The sequence below is a fragment of the Sinohyriopsis cumingii genome, chromosome 3 (genome assembly GCF_028554795.1).
Source record: "Sinohyriopsis cumingii isolate HCF-2022 chromosome 3, ASM2855479v2, whole genome shotgun sequence".
Taxonomy (NCBI): Eukaryota; Metazoa; Mollusca; class Bivalvia; order Unionida; family Unionidae; genus Sinohyriopsis; species Sinohyriopsis cumingii.
This window is the reverse complement of record NC_142963.1, coordinates 122,712,119-122,729,738: the sequence shown is the minus strand read 5'-3', so window position 1 is coordinate 122,729,738 and position 17,620 is coordinate 122,712,119. Positions and strand designations below refer to the sequence as shown.

The window sequence follows — 17,620 nt, the reverse complement described above, 5'->3', positions numbered from 1 at the left end:
GGACAAAAAAAGTAGGAAAGGAGGAAAATCAGGGCTGCTGGGAAGACTGATTATTTACTCTAAGTATGATAAAAATATGATCAGAAATAGTCACTAACACATTGACTAGCTCAGGGCTGTTCCACCTGAACATACATGGTACCCTGGGAAGGCAGATTTAAAAAAATATATGCCAGGGTACTTGAATTTCACATAATTTCATAGAGTTCATATTAAAATCATAAGAAAAATCTAAACTGCATCTACTGGTGAATACCCCACATCAAAAGTACCTTCCCTTCATCCCAGGTATGTTTTACCAGAACAGCTCTCAGTCAATCAGATGCAAGATCACCAAATTAATATTCATGGATCCGGCTTGCTATAAAAATGGTTCAAGACCTTGAAAATATAATCCCATATTCCAAGTATGAAAAAAATCTGATGAGAATAATGGCTTTTACAGTGGTTATAAACTCAGCCAATTGGATGCAAAATTACATTACTATAAATAGATGGTACTTATTTTCAAAATTTTCTCAGATCTTAATGATATATACCACGTCTGATCAAAACTGGGTAAGAAAAATGGCCTTCAGAGTGCTAACATGTTTGGCCAATCTGGTGCAATATGAACCTCAATAATATGAATAGATCTCACCTATGACAAAATTCATCAAAGATATTAATATAAACCCTTTCCAAGTTTTACTGAAACTGGATATGAAATGTGGACTTGAGATTAGTAACAAACAATTGTTGAAGGACAGACAATACATGATGAACACAGGGCCATACAATAAGCTCACCTGGTATTACATACAATTCAAAAGACAATGTTAAACTAATTTAGACAAATTTGTATCAAACAAACCATCTAAGTGTAAAAAATCCAAAATGTCACTTGAAGATTTAAGGAGTCTCACTGAGCTCAAATATATTCTTATGTCTTTAAAAAAACACGAGGTCTTCTTTATTAATCTTAAATACTAATTACACTTCAATTTATGACTATTTCAATGTGTCAGTGAAAAAGAATTATTATCACAACTGACAAGTAAGCATACTTACAACTCAGTTAAAAATTAGTAATCCAAAGACGTCCTCAATGTTTCTACAACAAGATACTACCTTATAGCTGAGCTCACCTCTTTGTTGGCATGCCATTTATTAGCTAGAAAGCAAAGAAATCTAACAATGAGCTCAATCTAAAACACTTTAACATCTTAATCTTGAGTGCAGCTGAATGTATGGCCATATGAATGGCCACAAACAACAATGAAACACAACACTCCCATTAAGACCAATGACTGGATTGGGAAAAAGTGGTCTAATGTTGAATTTTATTGTTGAAAATAGCTTTGACATAAAAAAAATGACCAATCAAGGTTGCTATGGGCAAATGGTCTTAATGATATTGTCAGAAAAGGAAGGTTCAACTTTATGTACCTGTACGACAAATGCTACGTTGAAGGTCAGTATCTTGTGTGCTGTCTTTCCAGTTGCAGTCTGTTTGTCTGGAATATCATCCAACAGCATGGGAAAACCAAGAAAACGTACGTCATCAATCTTGATGTCAAACTTTTGGCTGCATAGATTGGACTTGACTCCCAGAAGACTGGCTATTGTCCTGTCTGTAATGCTGTGGAAAAAGTAATTACAAAATTGATTCATTTTGCTTAGATAGCAAAATAACCCTGTGTCAGTAATTCCTATTTTGTGACTGCAGTTCCAATTATCCTCATGTAAATTTATATCTAAGTATGGCCTTGTACAAATTTCAACAGCATGTAATAGGTAAGTTCAACAGAAGATGGCGTCTAGGAATAGCTGGCTGCAAATTTAAGGCATACAGTAAGAATACATCAAGTTTGAGTTGATGAAACGGATATCATGATATACGACTTTCAAAAACACATGCTGCCAATGGTATTGCAGGCAAAACAGGTGATCGATGTACAAGATATATGAATTTCAAGAAGCTTAGCATAAAAATTGTAAGTTTAAACAATTACTCATGGCTCACCATTTAAAAGACACACACACAACGTTTGACTGTTCAAACGTTAAGTCAAACTGAGCTTATATCCAAAATGACTGTTGGATTCTACACTGTCTCAATATATACTTGACAGGGTGTATAATGCACACCCAAATGAAAAAGATGGATGGACGTATGTACTCTATGGTACCTCAGCACTTTAGTGGCTATGTAGTGATAACAAATTGTTATCTTCCAAAAATGTAAAATCAATGTGTACTACAGTTAGGATTATAAATCCTTCCAAATAAATGTATAACTAAGCACAATGAGATATGGTATAAGATGTAAAGATTCTGTAAAATGTACATAAAATAACAGATCAAGGTAATGCATATAAAATTTCTTATAACATGATGAAAATTTCTTGTATAAACTGCAATCCATTAAAAATTCCAACATTTTCTCAGACAATATATCCTTGTATGGTTCTTCAAGCAATTCATATTGAAATACTTCTGTCTCACAGGGTGGAAATTGACACACTCAACAAGGATGTGCTCCACTGTCTATGGACACTGGCAGGATACATACTTGGGCTGATTTTCTCCTATCAGGAGATATGCATCAATCGGGCATGTGTCTGATACGCACAACACCGTCTTACCTCCCCAGTTTGTTATATATGAAGGCTATCACTAACCTATAATGGTTTGATGTTCATATGTTTGTTTGTGGAATTTTCATTCCACATATTTTGCCATGTATGATGAACATGGTGATGTATACAATATTTCAAGACAGCAAATGGAATCTTCCATTCTGATATGGGTGACTGCAGGGCAGCATTTGCTGCTTTATCTGGCCTTTGATTACTCTTTATGCTGATGTGACTAAGCAGTCAACAGTACAGAACACTCTTCCTCAATTTTATGAGATCACGTTTCTCTAATATCTGGGATATTAATGGGCTGTAAAATTTGTGCATGGCTTTCAATGTGAAAAGAGAATCTGAAAAGATGACATAATTTGTTTTTTTGGAGAGGTTTCAATAAAGTTTACAGCTTTGAGTATCACTGTAATTTCTGCAGTAAAAAATGAGGCTCAAGATGCTGTCATGGGGCTTTGTGTCCACCTTTCACACCATCTTTATACAGTGATGTATGGCTACTATAGAATGCTCTGAGTTTATTCAGTCTACTCTGAAAAAGTAAAGGCTTTTGTTCAAAGACTTTTTGAATTCAAAAAAGTAAAAACTTATTTTAGGAGGTTTTTGATAACCATGGTGGTGAGTTGGTAATACAGAATTGTGCAATGATTCCAACACAAATTTTTTCTGCTTCTATGTGGGGATAAATCTGTGTGCCAAAAAGTGGAGTGAAGTTTGGTTTCTGAACATAAATGGTCTGGTATTTGGGCCTAAACACTACATCAAACGTGGGGTTTGATATATTTGAAGCTAGTTTGGTAGCATAATGAAGAGAAAGTTTCATTGGTCTGAGATAAAATGATGGTTCATTTGCCCTAACATAGAGGCTTTTGGAAGGGGAAGTTCTAAATGCATCCTGACAGAGTCTAAGTCCCCAGTTTGTGTAATAAATCGAACATTAAATTTTACAAGTTTCGATCATAATAATGACCTATAGAGCCTGAGCAAGACCTTCCAATCAGCTTCCCAATCTGTAGACAAAGATCTGTTGCCTCATAAAGTGAATGAAAATCAGGTTAAAAAACTTCATCTCGAATCTTCCAATCAGAGATCATGCTGGAAAATTGAGGGGTCATTTTCTCATCAGATGGATTAGTTTCTCGACAAAATAAAATATTAAAATCCTACAGCAAAATACTTTGACTGCATTTTCTGCTGGAGAACAAAACACAATATCTGAGATTGAACATGAAATATCTTTGTTTTCACAGTTGAGAAACTTTTTTTTTTTAAAGCCACTACAATCCATAGAATTGCTATGACATATCCTTGGCTCTTTAAATGTATATGTTAACAACATCATGATTGTCAGTTACAACATCTTAGTAATCACTTTAACAGTTTAGAATGTGACTGGATGACAAGAAAATATCACAAGTGTCAAATACTTATGCATTAGTAATGGTCCATGCAAATAATTGGGTAAACTTGTGGTGGTTTGCACCTATGTATTTGACACAAGGTAGTGGTCATGGCACATGACTGGTTCTCAATGCTTTTGAGCTTCATCGTATAAGTGAGTGAAGTGCAGTATTAAAGAATGAGCAAATTTAGATAGGAACTTAATAGCTGCTCATATCCAGATGATTATTTACTATTTGTAGTTCTGGGAAATTTGAACAAATACCACTTCAAGCTTGAAACATTCATGTGCGTAAAATGATTCATGTACAATAGGATAAATTATAATTTCAGTAATTATAACCATTGCGGGTTAGGGAACAGCATCATCTGAAAAATAATTGTACTACTAAACACAGTTAAAACTGATGGCAAAATGCCAAATGAAAGATTATACCTTACAACTCACAGGTGACAAAAAAGGTAATCAGGAGAAATCAAGATCCACACTCAGTGACTTAAATGTGCTTACCCTGTAAGCCTTCCTCTCTTGAGAATACATGATGCAACTTTGTTTCTGAAAGAAAATAGGAAATAAAATGAAACAAGCTACATGCTGTGAACTGACTTTCATTTATGGCTTACCATCTATACTAGCCTATATGTCTAGTACAACTGTAAACAATACAGACCCCACATAATGCACCAGCAGATCAGGGTCTATACTATTTGTTCTATTATTAGTCCCAAAAAACTTCATGGACCCAGATTTGCTGATGCATTATGCACTGGCAGATCTAGGTCTGTGCAATTTGCAGTTTGACTCAACTTACAAGTGAGTATATATGGTACTAATTTTTTGTGTGTGCCTTTTGTGCTTATTGCGATCAATGAATTAAAAAAACTGATGATGTATCACTGAAGACACAAGGATGGACCACCTTTGATAACTAATGTTTAACCACCATTAAGACAATTGGACTGCATTTCCCAATAGATGTTTAACTACCATTACGACACTGGGACTGCATTTCCCAACAGATATCTAACCAACATTAAGACACTAGGACTACATTTCCCAACAGATGCATCTCCAACACTAAAAACACTAGAACTTCATTTACCATCAAATTGCATATCCAGCAATTTTAGGACCAGCAACTGAAAATTGAAATAAAACAAGTGGTCTGCAAAATGTGATGCATCAACTGTGAACAGCATTAAGGTGGCACAAGTAATATACCTGAAATCTTGGCATATCTGGGTTCAAACTTCTGGCATACAGTAATATTGTACTCATGTTTCAGATGAATACAGCAAACGATGCAGATGTCACTGACCTTCAAAAAATGCACCGCAAGATTTTAATACAGTTCTCCTTTGTTATGACGCAGTGGACTGGGTCCATCACTGCCAACTTCATTATGTACCAGACTGCCTTATACTAAGGACTATGATATATATGCAACCATGATATACTGAGAATAGCGTAATATGCAGAACCATGGTATAGTAAAAGAAATGAAGCTTCACCTTGTTTTCTTTCAACCTGTATTGTTATATATTGATGATTTTGGTCATGGGGTCATACGGAGTTAAATCTGAGATTGCATTACAATGAGGTGTGTTATAACAGTGGAAAGCTGTACTAATGATGTCACTGGTGGAAAAGACTGGTGTGACAAAACATTGTTTTGGGGGTTTAATGCCATTTTTTCAGCACATGATAGCCGAAATATGGCAGCCAGTATGTATATTTGGTGGAGCAAACATGGGCAGACCCAGGGAAGAATCACTGCCCCATAGAGAAGCTCCCGGCAGCTTTCTCGCATACCCATAATGGTACAGCCAAGACCTGAGCCCATGAAAACTGAGGTTAGAGTTGACTGTACTCATCAGAGACATATGACTGACCCTAGAGATTATTAACAAATGAGTCTCAGTGACCTCAACCCTGATCAAGCTATGCAGCCTTGAAACAAATTTAATTTGGTTAAACCATTATTTCCTATTACACTTACCATGACAATAATCTCTGACCCTTAGATCCCAGAATAGGCCTCCACAACATTTGGACAAGGAACTTACTACATCACAAAAGTTCTTCTGCAAAACTAAAAAAAATTCTTCTGTTCCTTAAATTCAAGATCTAGACAAACTTTTGTAAAATTACATAGCCTAAAAACAAAAGTTATAAAAAAATATTTTCTTTCTTTTATTCAGAGCCCCTGACCTTTGACCTCTTGACCCCAAAATCAATTAGTTTCTTTCTTATCAAATACATAAGTTATCCACTAACATCTGATGACAGTATGTGCAATTTTAGTACAGAGACAATTTTTTTCTTTCACTCACACTGACATTGTTCTTTGAGTTTTGGATTAAAAACCCAAGTCAACCAGTTTTCTTCTTTCAATCATTGTGACCCTAACCTTTCACCTTTGAACACAGAATTGACAGGCTTTTTTCAAAATAAAAAAACAAGTCAGCCACAACAGTTTGGTAACTATATATGGTGCATATATTATGTTACTGTATGGAAACCATTTATCTTCTTTCAGTCAGTGACTTTGACCTTTGATCTTTCAACCTCCAAATTGAAAGACTTCCTCCTTACCCTAAGTACAAGACAACTACAAAGTCTAGTAACTACAGATCATGAAGACTTTGTTACTGTGCAGAAACAATTATCTTTTTCATTGCCAGTGACGTTGACTTGGACTCCATACATATGTGACTGGGTTCTTCCTTGACCCAAGAGCAAGCTGTCAATAAAATTTGAACTGTAGATGGTGGAGAACTATTATGTAGAAAAATATTGGTAACAGATATACAGATGACAGAGAACTATATTAGGTTGTTTTTGTTGTGGGGTTTAACGCCATTTTTCAGCACAAGATAGGCTATGTATGGCGGCCAGTATTAATGGTGGAGGAAGAACCCCGGAAAACCCCGGGAAGAACCACTGACCCACGAGAAGCTACTGGCAAGCTTTCTCACATACCCACATTGGCTGAATCCTTGACTCAAAACCACGCAGACAGAGGTGAGATGGCAGTGATCCATAACGGAGAGTGCTTTAGACCACTCGGCCACTCAGGGCCCACTATATTATGTAGAAACAAAATTGGCAATAGACAGCTGTGTGGACATACAAAAAACACCATAACATAATTTATTATACCTTTGGTGGGCCTATAAAACCAACCAAGAGCAGCAGATTAAGAAATCTGATTACACAAGATGCTTTCTGTATAAATTTCTCCCAATTACAAATTTTATGAAAACAACTGTTTCAATGTAACTCTAGGTTTTCTATTTTCATCCATATTTGATGACATATCAGCATCATTCATCCAGTACTGAAAGGGGTCAAAATTTGATGAGTGTTTTCTTTTAAAGATAAAGCTGTGCAAATGGTTTTATATTTTTTTAGTAAAGGTTGACATATTTAATGGTGAATCTGCATATGTTTTTTGTATGTATGAAAGAACATCAAGTGACAATGCTTTCTGTCAATGAAAGTCTGTTAATCAAATTTTAAAAAATTACAATTTTTTTCTTAGATACATCACCCACATTTGATTGCAGATTGGCACCATCTGTACAGACGTAAAAGCCTTTCATGCCAAGATGCTGTCAAATTTGTTCAAATCTGCTGAGTAGTTTTTTTTGTGAAGAAGTCACTGAGAGAATTTTCTGTTTATTTAGTAAGGTTAGCTAGACTTAATGGCAGATTGGTTGTTGCTGTTGTAGGGTTTAACGCCATTTTTCAGCATAAGATAGGCTATGCATGGCAGCCAGTATTAATGGTGGAGGAAGAACCCGAGAAAAAAACCGGAAAGAACCACTGACCCATGAGAAGCTACTGGCAAGCTTTCTCACATACCCACATTGGCTGAATCCGAGACTCGAACCCACGCAGACAGGTGAAATGGCAGTGATCCGTAAAGGAGTGCACTTTAGACCACTTGGCTACTCGGGGCCCCTCAGTGGCAGATTGGCATCATTTGCACAAATTAGAAAGACCCTGAAAACTAAATGTTTTGTCAAATTTTGTTAATTTGTACTGAGCAGTTTCTGAGAAGTTGTTTCAATTTTTTTATTTTTAGTAATGGTGGTGGATGAATATAGCCTGTATAACATTAAGGCCTTTGTGCCACGATGTTTTCTGTCAAATCTGATCATATTAAGTTGTGGATTTTAACAGGCCATTGATAGATGTTCCTTGTTTTAGTAATAGTGAACATATCTGATTGTACATTGGCATCATTTGTAAAAACTTTAAAGCCTTCTATGCCAGGATGCTGTCAAATGTGATCAAAATATTGTTGAGAGATTTTTGATAAGTCATTTAACAGTTTTTCTACTTATAGTAATGGCAACAATAATTGTGGTGGATTGGCATAACTTGAGTAAATTTTAAAGACCTTTTATACCAGGATGATTTGTCAAATTTGATCAAATTCTGCAGAGCAGTTTTTGTAAGGATGTCATTTAAAGGTCTTCTATTTTTTGCAACAGTGGCTGGCATAATTAAAGCAGATCTGCATCATTTGAATGTTGTTGTTGTTATTGGGTTTAACGCAATTTTTCAGCACACGATAGGCAACCAGTATAAATGGTGGAGGAAGAACCTGGGAAAACCACCAACCCACGAGAAGCTACTGGCAAGCTTTCTCACATACCCACATTGGCTGAATCTGAGACTCCAATCCATGCAGACAGAGGTGATATGGCAGTGATCTGTAATGGAGAGCACTTTAGACCACTCGGCCACTCTCATTTGAATGAAATTTAAAAACCTTTATGCCAGGAGGCCTTCTGTAAAAATTTGGCAAAATTCTGCTAAACGGTAGTTGTTTTTCACAATAAGCTGTTTAAAGGTTTTTAAATTTTTATTACTGGCAGCCATATTGGATAATGTATATGCATCCAATGATTAAATTGGAAAGGACTTTTGATACCAGAAAGTTCTCTGTAAAATGATGTCTAAATTGGTTAACTAGTTGTTGAAAAGGTGTGAACAGCAACTGTAAATAAATAATGGACAACACACAAGAGACCATTCCATAAATTAACTTAGCCCTACAGCCAGAGAAGCTACAAATCTATCAATTTTTTAAACAACTTTTGTGTTTGTTTTGTAGGTAGGTTTTCATTATTCCAAAAATGAAATTATATTTGCTTTTATCAATAACTATTCTGAATAATAGCTTATGAAACCAAAAATAAAAAAGGTAAATTTTAAAACCTGGGATAAGGTTTTTCTACAAATCACCATTTACTTCCTTGAATGATCTTAATTGCAACTATTAAAACAGTAAACAAGTATTCAGAATTTTAAATGTTAAAGTAAATATTTTTTTCACACATGTACATGTAAAAGGATGCACTCAATGCAAATATTAAATGTTTAAGTAGTCATATTTAAAATTATTTTCTCTGAATAAAAAGGAAAATGGTTCTCTTTTGCATTAGAAAAATTACCTTTTGCCAAAAATTCAGCAGATTTGTTGTGTCAAAGAAATGAAGACCAAGTGGCAAAATTCCCTATGTGATGTGTAGAATGGGCTTGACACACCCTCCCACGTGTCAAAAGACGCAACAAATAGAGACAGGATCTGTTGCAGTGCCATAATTAGCATGATAAACTAGCAATCAAAACAACTGCATTGAACCAAATAACCTACTCAATTAAACTTAGTAATAAAGAATATTGTTTAATTTTTTTCCGCCAAATCAATGGTAAATTTTCTTTAAAATCCCAGTCCCCGCTCAGCCCCATAGTGTCACAATTATAGTTAACAACATACTTGGATGACTGTAAATCTTCAGCTACTTTCACTGCATATGGATTTTTCTTTGTTGCTGTAAAATATATAAAACATGACTTGTAAAATAATGCATTTGTAAATTGCATCTAATGTCTGCTCAATTTCAAAGATGTTTCTAATATTTCTCATGTTGTTTTCTCATATTCATGAAAGTCTGTATAGCAATTTTATTTTAGAAATTCCACTTCAGGGCTAATAATTCATGTACCTGGATTCAGTAAGCCTTGATCCTGATTAAAAATTATGACTTCAGGACTATGTATCACCACTGATACTGCACTAAGGTATATGTAATACATATCTTTATGTAGTCAACTTTATTAAGCCTGAGTTTGTGAACACCAGTCATTGCTATCTTTGCACTGGCTTTCCAAAAAACTTGAGTGTGCTGTATTCCATTGTCAAAACTATCCATAAATGACACAGACTGATAAAAATGATTCAAGAATTTAAAAAAATCAGTGGACCTCAGTTTTGTTTATTACATAAAAATGTAAATATCTTACAAAATTATGTCACAAATGTATGGCCTGAGTGTATTGTATACAATCAGTGAAATATGTCTATACTACTACACTCTGGTACATTGCAAAATAACAGCTTAGGTTAACACTACTCTCATGGACCAATGTGAAAGACCACTACAGTCTTGGACCTAGGTAAAAATAACAGTTTAGACAGGTTACCACTACACCCATGGACCAATGAAAAATAAGAGTTTAGATGGGTTACTATTACACTCCTGGATCAATGTAAATAAGTTTATACAAGTTACCAATACACTCTTTGACCAATGTAAAATAACAGTTTAAATAGGTTACCACTTTACTCTTGTACTAATGTAAAATAACAAAGTTAGACAGGATACCGCTACACACCAGGACCAATGTAAAATAACAGTTCAGGCAGGTAACCAATACACTCATGGGCCAATATAAAGCATCATTTTAGACAGGATACTACTACACTCTGGGACCAGTGTAAAATAATGGTATATAGAGGTTATCACTACACTCTTGGACCAATGTTAAATAACAGTTTAGACAGGTTACGATTTTTTCAAGTCTCCACTAACACCATCTCCTCTAGATAAGCTAAAATTATTACCCCTTTTGTACAAAAAATAATCTTAAATCAAAATAAATTTTAATGTTTTCATTGTCACTTTTCAAAATATTGGTGTTAAAGATAACTGTACTTTCCACACAAAATCTTATTAACACAATCATATTCATGATGACAGTAATGTTTATTTGTTTTTTTATAGAAGAAAATTACATGACTATTGCACTAAATCAAACTTTGGAATGATTGGTAACATGTGCGGCTGTATATTGTATTTGTAGTTGCAACGAACATCATCATGGGTTAAACCTCTTGTAATCAAATCTTTGAAAACATTGGTTTGAAGAGTGCTATGAATTTTTTGTGTGTTAATCAGGACTGGATATCACTACTGATTACCAGAGAAAATAGCATGATGGAGTGTTAATCAGGACTGGATATCACTACCGATTACCAGAGCAGATATTATGATGGTATGTTAAAGTTTATATTCTCTTAATTAATACAAACATAAAATCTGGGACAAACATTAAAGAGATTAATAAAAAGTATAGATATTTCCTGATATGTATCGTTGAACAGTGCCATAAAGTGTCGATATTTCCTGATATGTATGGCTGTATACTGTATTGCCAGAAAGTATAGAGATTTCCTGACATGTGTAGCTGTATACTGTATTGTCATAAAGCATAGATATTGCCGGATATGTAAGACTGTATAATGTATTGCCATAAAGTATAGATATTACCCACTATGTATGGCCATATACTGTATTGCCATAAGGAATAGCTCTTCCTTTTATATTTCACTGTACATTGCATTGCCATGAAGTATATATCTTCCAGATATGTATCACTACATATTGTAATGCAATAATGTATATATCTTCCAGATACTGTATACTGCATTGCCATAAAGGATAGATACTCCTGATATATTGTATTTCATGTTAATTTTCGTATACAAAAAAATAATTATTAATTTCAGTGTACAAAAAAATTATATGTAAAATAAATAATCATCATTTGGTGGTACTGACTTTGTACAAAAAATAAAGGGATCGTACCTGAACAAGATCTATGAAACACACACTAAACGACAACCTAACGATACAAACGTACAAAGTAAATATATTTTCTGTCTCATTCTGCACTCAACTCAAGAATCTAATTACAATAAAAATAAAAGTACTCAAAGATTTTTGTTGTTATTAGTGAGCGAGAGAGAGGATTATGTCTCAGTGTGCAAGCTCATCTGCATTTAGAGCATATGTACCGTTATGTTCTGTAATGTTGGCAAAATGATTAAGATGGTTTGAACATGTATTAGTTATGGGTATTATTTATTGGTAAATGTGTGAGAGCGAGAGAGAGCGATGAAACAAAATTTTGTCAGTGTACAAGACCGTATTTATTCAGGGTGGTTTTTATTCGTAGCTTTTGCAAAGAGAAAAAAGTCTGTTACATGACGATTGTGATAATTGTCATATATTACGACCCTTCTATATTCCATTATCAATAAACACAGCTAAATCAACAATTCATCCTTGTTTTAATTGCGATGCACATTGTCACAACAACCACATGGCTATGCAGTGTTATTTACACAGTAATTAAACATGCTTAGCGCTTTGGTTATTCCAGTTCAAACCAGACTGAAGAGGTCAAATCGGTGAGGCTGCCAGTAGGGAAATGAGGCTCTCTTTAGGGAAATGAAAATCTGTCAATGTGCTATTGAAGCCGTTGTCCATACAGCAGATGTTATAAGGATAAGCGATCATATGCATTACTTGTTATATGAACTCACCAATAAAGATACTAGTGGGGTATATTGTAGAATAGATTTGCAATAAAATGTTAATTATATCCAAGTCAAACAGAACAAGCACTTAAAAGATAGTATATATATATATATATATATATATATATATATATATATATATATATATATATATATATGAATCGATTTAACTTTCATATTATGATAGAAAATTACTAGGTTTATATATTTTATGTTTGTATGACTATAATGAAACAATAAGACTAGTTGACCAATGGTCTGTGGGCTTCACTTTAGCAGGTACTGAGATGTAATTTTTGTTGCATAAGAAAAGATCAAAGGCCTTCTGAAATCATTTTAAAATGCATGTGGTGTTTTGTTACAGTGAGAACTAATTAATGATAATATTTAAAGGTATGGTATGTGAAGACCTTTGTCAATTTGTTAATAAACACTAGTAGATATTGAATTTACAATAAGAGAGATTATGCACATGGGCGCCCGCAGGATTTTTTGCAGCGGGGGGGTCAGTCACAACCAGGAGAGTTAGTATAACAAGCAGTCTGAAACTAAAGCAATATTTACTAAGCATTTTAAACAGAATTTTGTGACATATTTTCAGCTTCATTTGCATGATTAAAATGGTATGAATATATATATATATGCATTATGATTGGGGGGGGGGATTGTGTGTGACCTCCTTGACCTATGCTGCAGGCAACCATACTTATGCATCAATCATTGTATTTACTCACTAACAATTAATTATTAATTTTTTTAAAAACATAATTGGCAATATGCTTTTTAAAATCTTTCTTTTTGCAAACATAAATCTTCTAAGTAGAAATTTTATGTCCAATAACTGTATGGATTTTTTTTGAAAAATACAAAGAGATATATATGGAAATTTATGATACATTTAAGTAATTAATATTTTGATAAATATATTGTGTACGAAAAATTAAATGGTACAAAAAATACATGAAATATGGTATATTTCATTTAGCTTTGAACTGAAGGAGCTAAAAGTTTGTATACAATTGTTTAAAATTTTGGAGTATAAGTGATAAATACATTATCAAGCAAACATCTAAACAAACACAACCAAATGTTAGTTTTTATGGGGATGCTTTTTTATTTTCATTTTTTTGATAGAAATTGAAATCTAACCCCATCATGCAACATGTTCACATCTTAGCCTAAATGAGTCCTTACACTTGGATAAAGTCTTCACACTTTCTCCGAAATCAATGGGATAACGGAAGAGCAGTCTGTCCCCACGAGTGCCAGAAGTTACAAAGATGATACTGACACAGTCAGCAGATGATGTCATGATCATCCTTTTTTACAACCATTACATGTTGCCTTTATATGTCTGGAAAAAAAGAAAAGGTAGTAGAGATAAAATCATCATAAATGTACAGAGGCTGACATAATTTTTTCAACATAGAAAATATCTTTTTTTAAATGTAGAAATATAATGAGCAAAAAAAAGAAATAATCAGCATCTTGGGTGGTGATCATGTAAAAGAGCCTGGCATGCTAAGCTCTGAAACAATAAGACTCCATGTTTGAAATCAAACAATGATCAAACAGACATTGGTAGCCCATCATCATACACTTCTTCTGCCACTTCTTTCAGTGTGTGTGTCAGATTCTACTCCTTTATCATGCAATCTTGCTGAATACATGAATAACTTACTTTTAAATTTTTCTGTTAACTGCAATGTTTCTCAAAGTGAAACAGTAACAGAATAATAACTTGAAATCTAAACAAAATACATACTGTATTTCTTTTAAAGATCTATATTTACAATATAAATATTAACAACAGTTATATCAATGAAACTGAATACTAGAATCAGTTTCAAAGACAAGAATTATATACACTGCAAAATTTGTCACCTTTACATTAATAAGCTATGTTTTTATTTGCATGACTGTGACATCTAAATACCTACTAAAGATGAATGTCCAATACCTACTGTCATTAATTTCACCATACACTTCATGTAGACTTCATTCTGTGGCATTTGGACTCTCACTCCTACCAATGCCAAAGTATAGCTTTTACTTTCAAGGATTTTACACTTCTGCTGGAGTTCAAAAGTGTCAAATGGTCCTTTGAGGTCTGTTGAAATTTACTTAAGAAACATTTTTTATAAGTTTCAGCAAAATTATTTTTTTTGGTACATTTTTCAAAAAGATAAAAATATTGTCATCATCTGGTCAAGTGTAGCCGTACAGAGGTGGTGGATTGTAGTTAATCACATAGCATGACTATTTTTGTTATAATACTGAATATAGTAGTACTAAGGCCAGACATCAGCATAAGCAAATTACGATATAACAATGCTGTGTTAAGGTGGTTTGTCAACATGAACAAGGAATTTATGTATGTAACAAAAGAGTCCAGTGCAGTTTTATATCCAAATTTGCAGCTTCCTGACATGGTGCCTCTGAATTTCTCCACTCTAAACCCAAGACTGTATATACAATTTTTAACAGCCAAAAAAAATATCACCGGATGGTATATTTTTGTCATCAAAATGGAGACAAAAAATTCACAATCTGCAGCATTGGCAAAGCCCATTACTTTTCCTGCATGCATATGTAATGTATATACAGCGGTCACCCTCATAAATGGCCACCACCACCCTGACCAGCAGCCACCCACTCTTTATGGCTAGAATCCCTTGGCTATGATTAATTTGTGTTCAAAAGTACCCCTCAAGAAAGGCCATTTTTTTAAAACAACCAGTGGACAACATATTAGTGCAAAAATGTAAATTTGCCCCTCATAGGCAGCCATATTTTATTGCAGTATGGTAAGCAATCTGATTATCTTTCCAGTGTCAGGTTTTTGTTACTGAAAGAAGTGTTGGCTAAAGTACATGTACCACTAAGGTTATTATTATATCATTAATGCCAATGTTTACAGGAAATGGGGTCAGCAATGTTTTGCTTTGGGCTTCATACGGCAGATTTTGTTTAAAAATTGATGATTATAATCGGACGTAATTGTCAAGATCATAACATGGTTAGATAGGCTAAATAAAGATTTTGTGGATTAACACACACACAGAGAAATTAACCTTGAACAAAACAGGGTACCAGACAAAGTAAAAAAAATCATGACATTACATTTATCACTTCCTTTATAGCAAGGCATTTCGTTTACAAAAGTTTCATCTGCAAAATCAAATTGCAGTATTGTACAATTAGCAACACAGGAATAAACTGTTGCAAAACTTTAACATGACATCACGTAAATGAAGAAAAAATGCTTAACAAGTAAATGTTATTTGACTTGACAATGGGGAAAAATGTTGGGAGACTCAAATAAACAAGATCATAAAAGATAAAGAGAATTTCTGTAGCAGTGGGAAAATGGAGAAAATGGAAAGAGAATTAGTTTCAAAACGAAACAATATATGTACCAAGATTTAAATAACTCACATTTTACGTCTAAGAATAAAAACTATCAATGTATGTAACCTTGAAATATCTGTTTTTAAGATGAGAGTAATTATTGCTTCTTTCATATGAAGATATTAACTTATTAACTGCTTTAAGTTATCTGTATCTTTCCTACTATATCAGAGGTCTTACTAGGATTTTAAAACTAGGAGTCCAGGACTCTTATTTTGGAAAAAACAGGAGTCCCACCAGCAAAAGTTGCAGTCCCCTACCAGAGGTATTTTGGGCATACTGGTACCTGAAGTGGCTAAATTTCCAGATGATTAGAACCAGTGGATGCCACTGAGTTAAATTTTCTAACTTCTTTACACCACTGACACATAACTCTTGTTTGTTCATTAGAGTGAGAGTGAATTATGTCAGGCCAAGGAAAGGTCTTATTCCATGCACTAAGCTAAGCATCACACACAGTGTTCTATGTGAAATATCAGTTCTTGCAACTTCTAGCACTCTGTTGAATCTCATTACAATCTTTGTCAATTTTCTCCAAAATTAGTATCCAAATTCGCAAATAACATTTTGTCTAACTCTCAATGTGCCTTAATTTCGAGGTCACATTCACTGTTTATTCAGCTACACATGGAAATGAACACAATATTGAAACCTAAAGTTGTTCATTTGATGTACTCTTACACAAAAGTACATCACTGGGTCTTTCTGCCTCAGAATTCTGACATTCTAAATATCAGCACATTTTCCCACCACTCTGCAGCTAGTCAAGTCTTTGAACTTGTCACCAAGCTATTGGGTCATGTTCTTCAGATGTACTCTTACAATGTCAACATGTACATCTGGGAGTCTTTCAGCCATTGAATTTTCTCATTGTAAATATCAGCACAGCTAAAATAATCATTTGATCAACATATTTTCCCGCTCAGCAGATGGTTGAAGCAGGACTGGCAAGCCCTTGAATTTGCCATCCAGCAAATGTGTGCGTACTAAGGACTGCTGTATAAATGATTGTCTGCGTCCCAGGTAACAAAATTGCATCCAAATACATGTGATTAAGCATTTCTGAGACCTCTGTATATACACATCTCACAAATATTGTTCCCCTATGGAAAGGCCATCCATCTTATAAGGCCACATTCTAGGTGCAGAAGGGGTGGCCATACAAGAGGGGGACCACTGCAATAGTGTTCATACTTAAATACATTTTGAAGTCTAAATTATTTATTACACTGTTCAGTTGTTGTATTTTTAGCTGTTCCTGGGAGGTTGTTGATCTTCAGAGGATTCATTCCTTAGATATTTAGATTACATGGTGTATTTGGGAATATTAAGTCATCATGCAGTTTTCATATTTTTGTTAATGAACAGTACATTTGTCATATGCTGATGAACTGTTCATTTGCCATATCTGTACATTTATAATATCTTTTGATGAACTATACATTTGCCATACCTGTTCACTTGTCATATCTGTTGATGAACTGCTTGTACATATAC

The 17,620-nt window shown here is 34.1% G+C and overlaps 1 protein-coding gene across 1 annotated transcript in view; it reads right to left on the bottom strand.

The window, feature by feature from the left end:
* Positions 1-17,620, bottom strand: part of LOC149803752 (GATOR1 complex protein NPRL3-like) — a 60,143-nt gene that overhangs the window by 41,416 nt on the left and 1,107 nt on the right. Inside the window, exons 2-5 of the mRNA XM_089953521.1 lie at positions 13,907-14,066; positions 9,827-9,881; positions 4,543-4,587; positions 1,429-1,621 (exon numbers count right to left, since the gene is read on the bottom strand). Coding sequence (XP_089809647.1) covers positions 1,429-1,621; positions 4,543-4,587; positions 9,827-9,881; positions 13,907-14,030 — 417 coding nt within the window. The 5' untranslated portion in view covers positions 14,031-14,066. The remainder of the gene's footprint in view (positions 1-1,428; positions 1,622-4,542; positions 4,588-9,826; positions 9,882-13,906; positions 14,067-17,620) is intronic.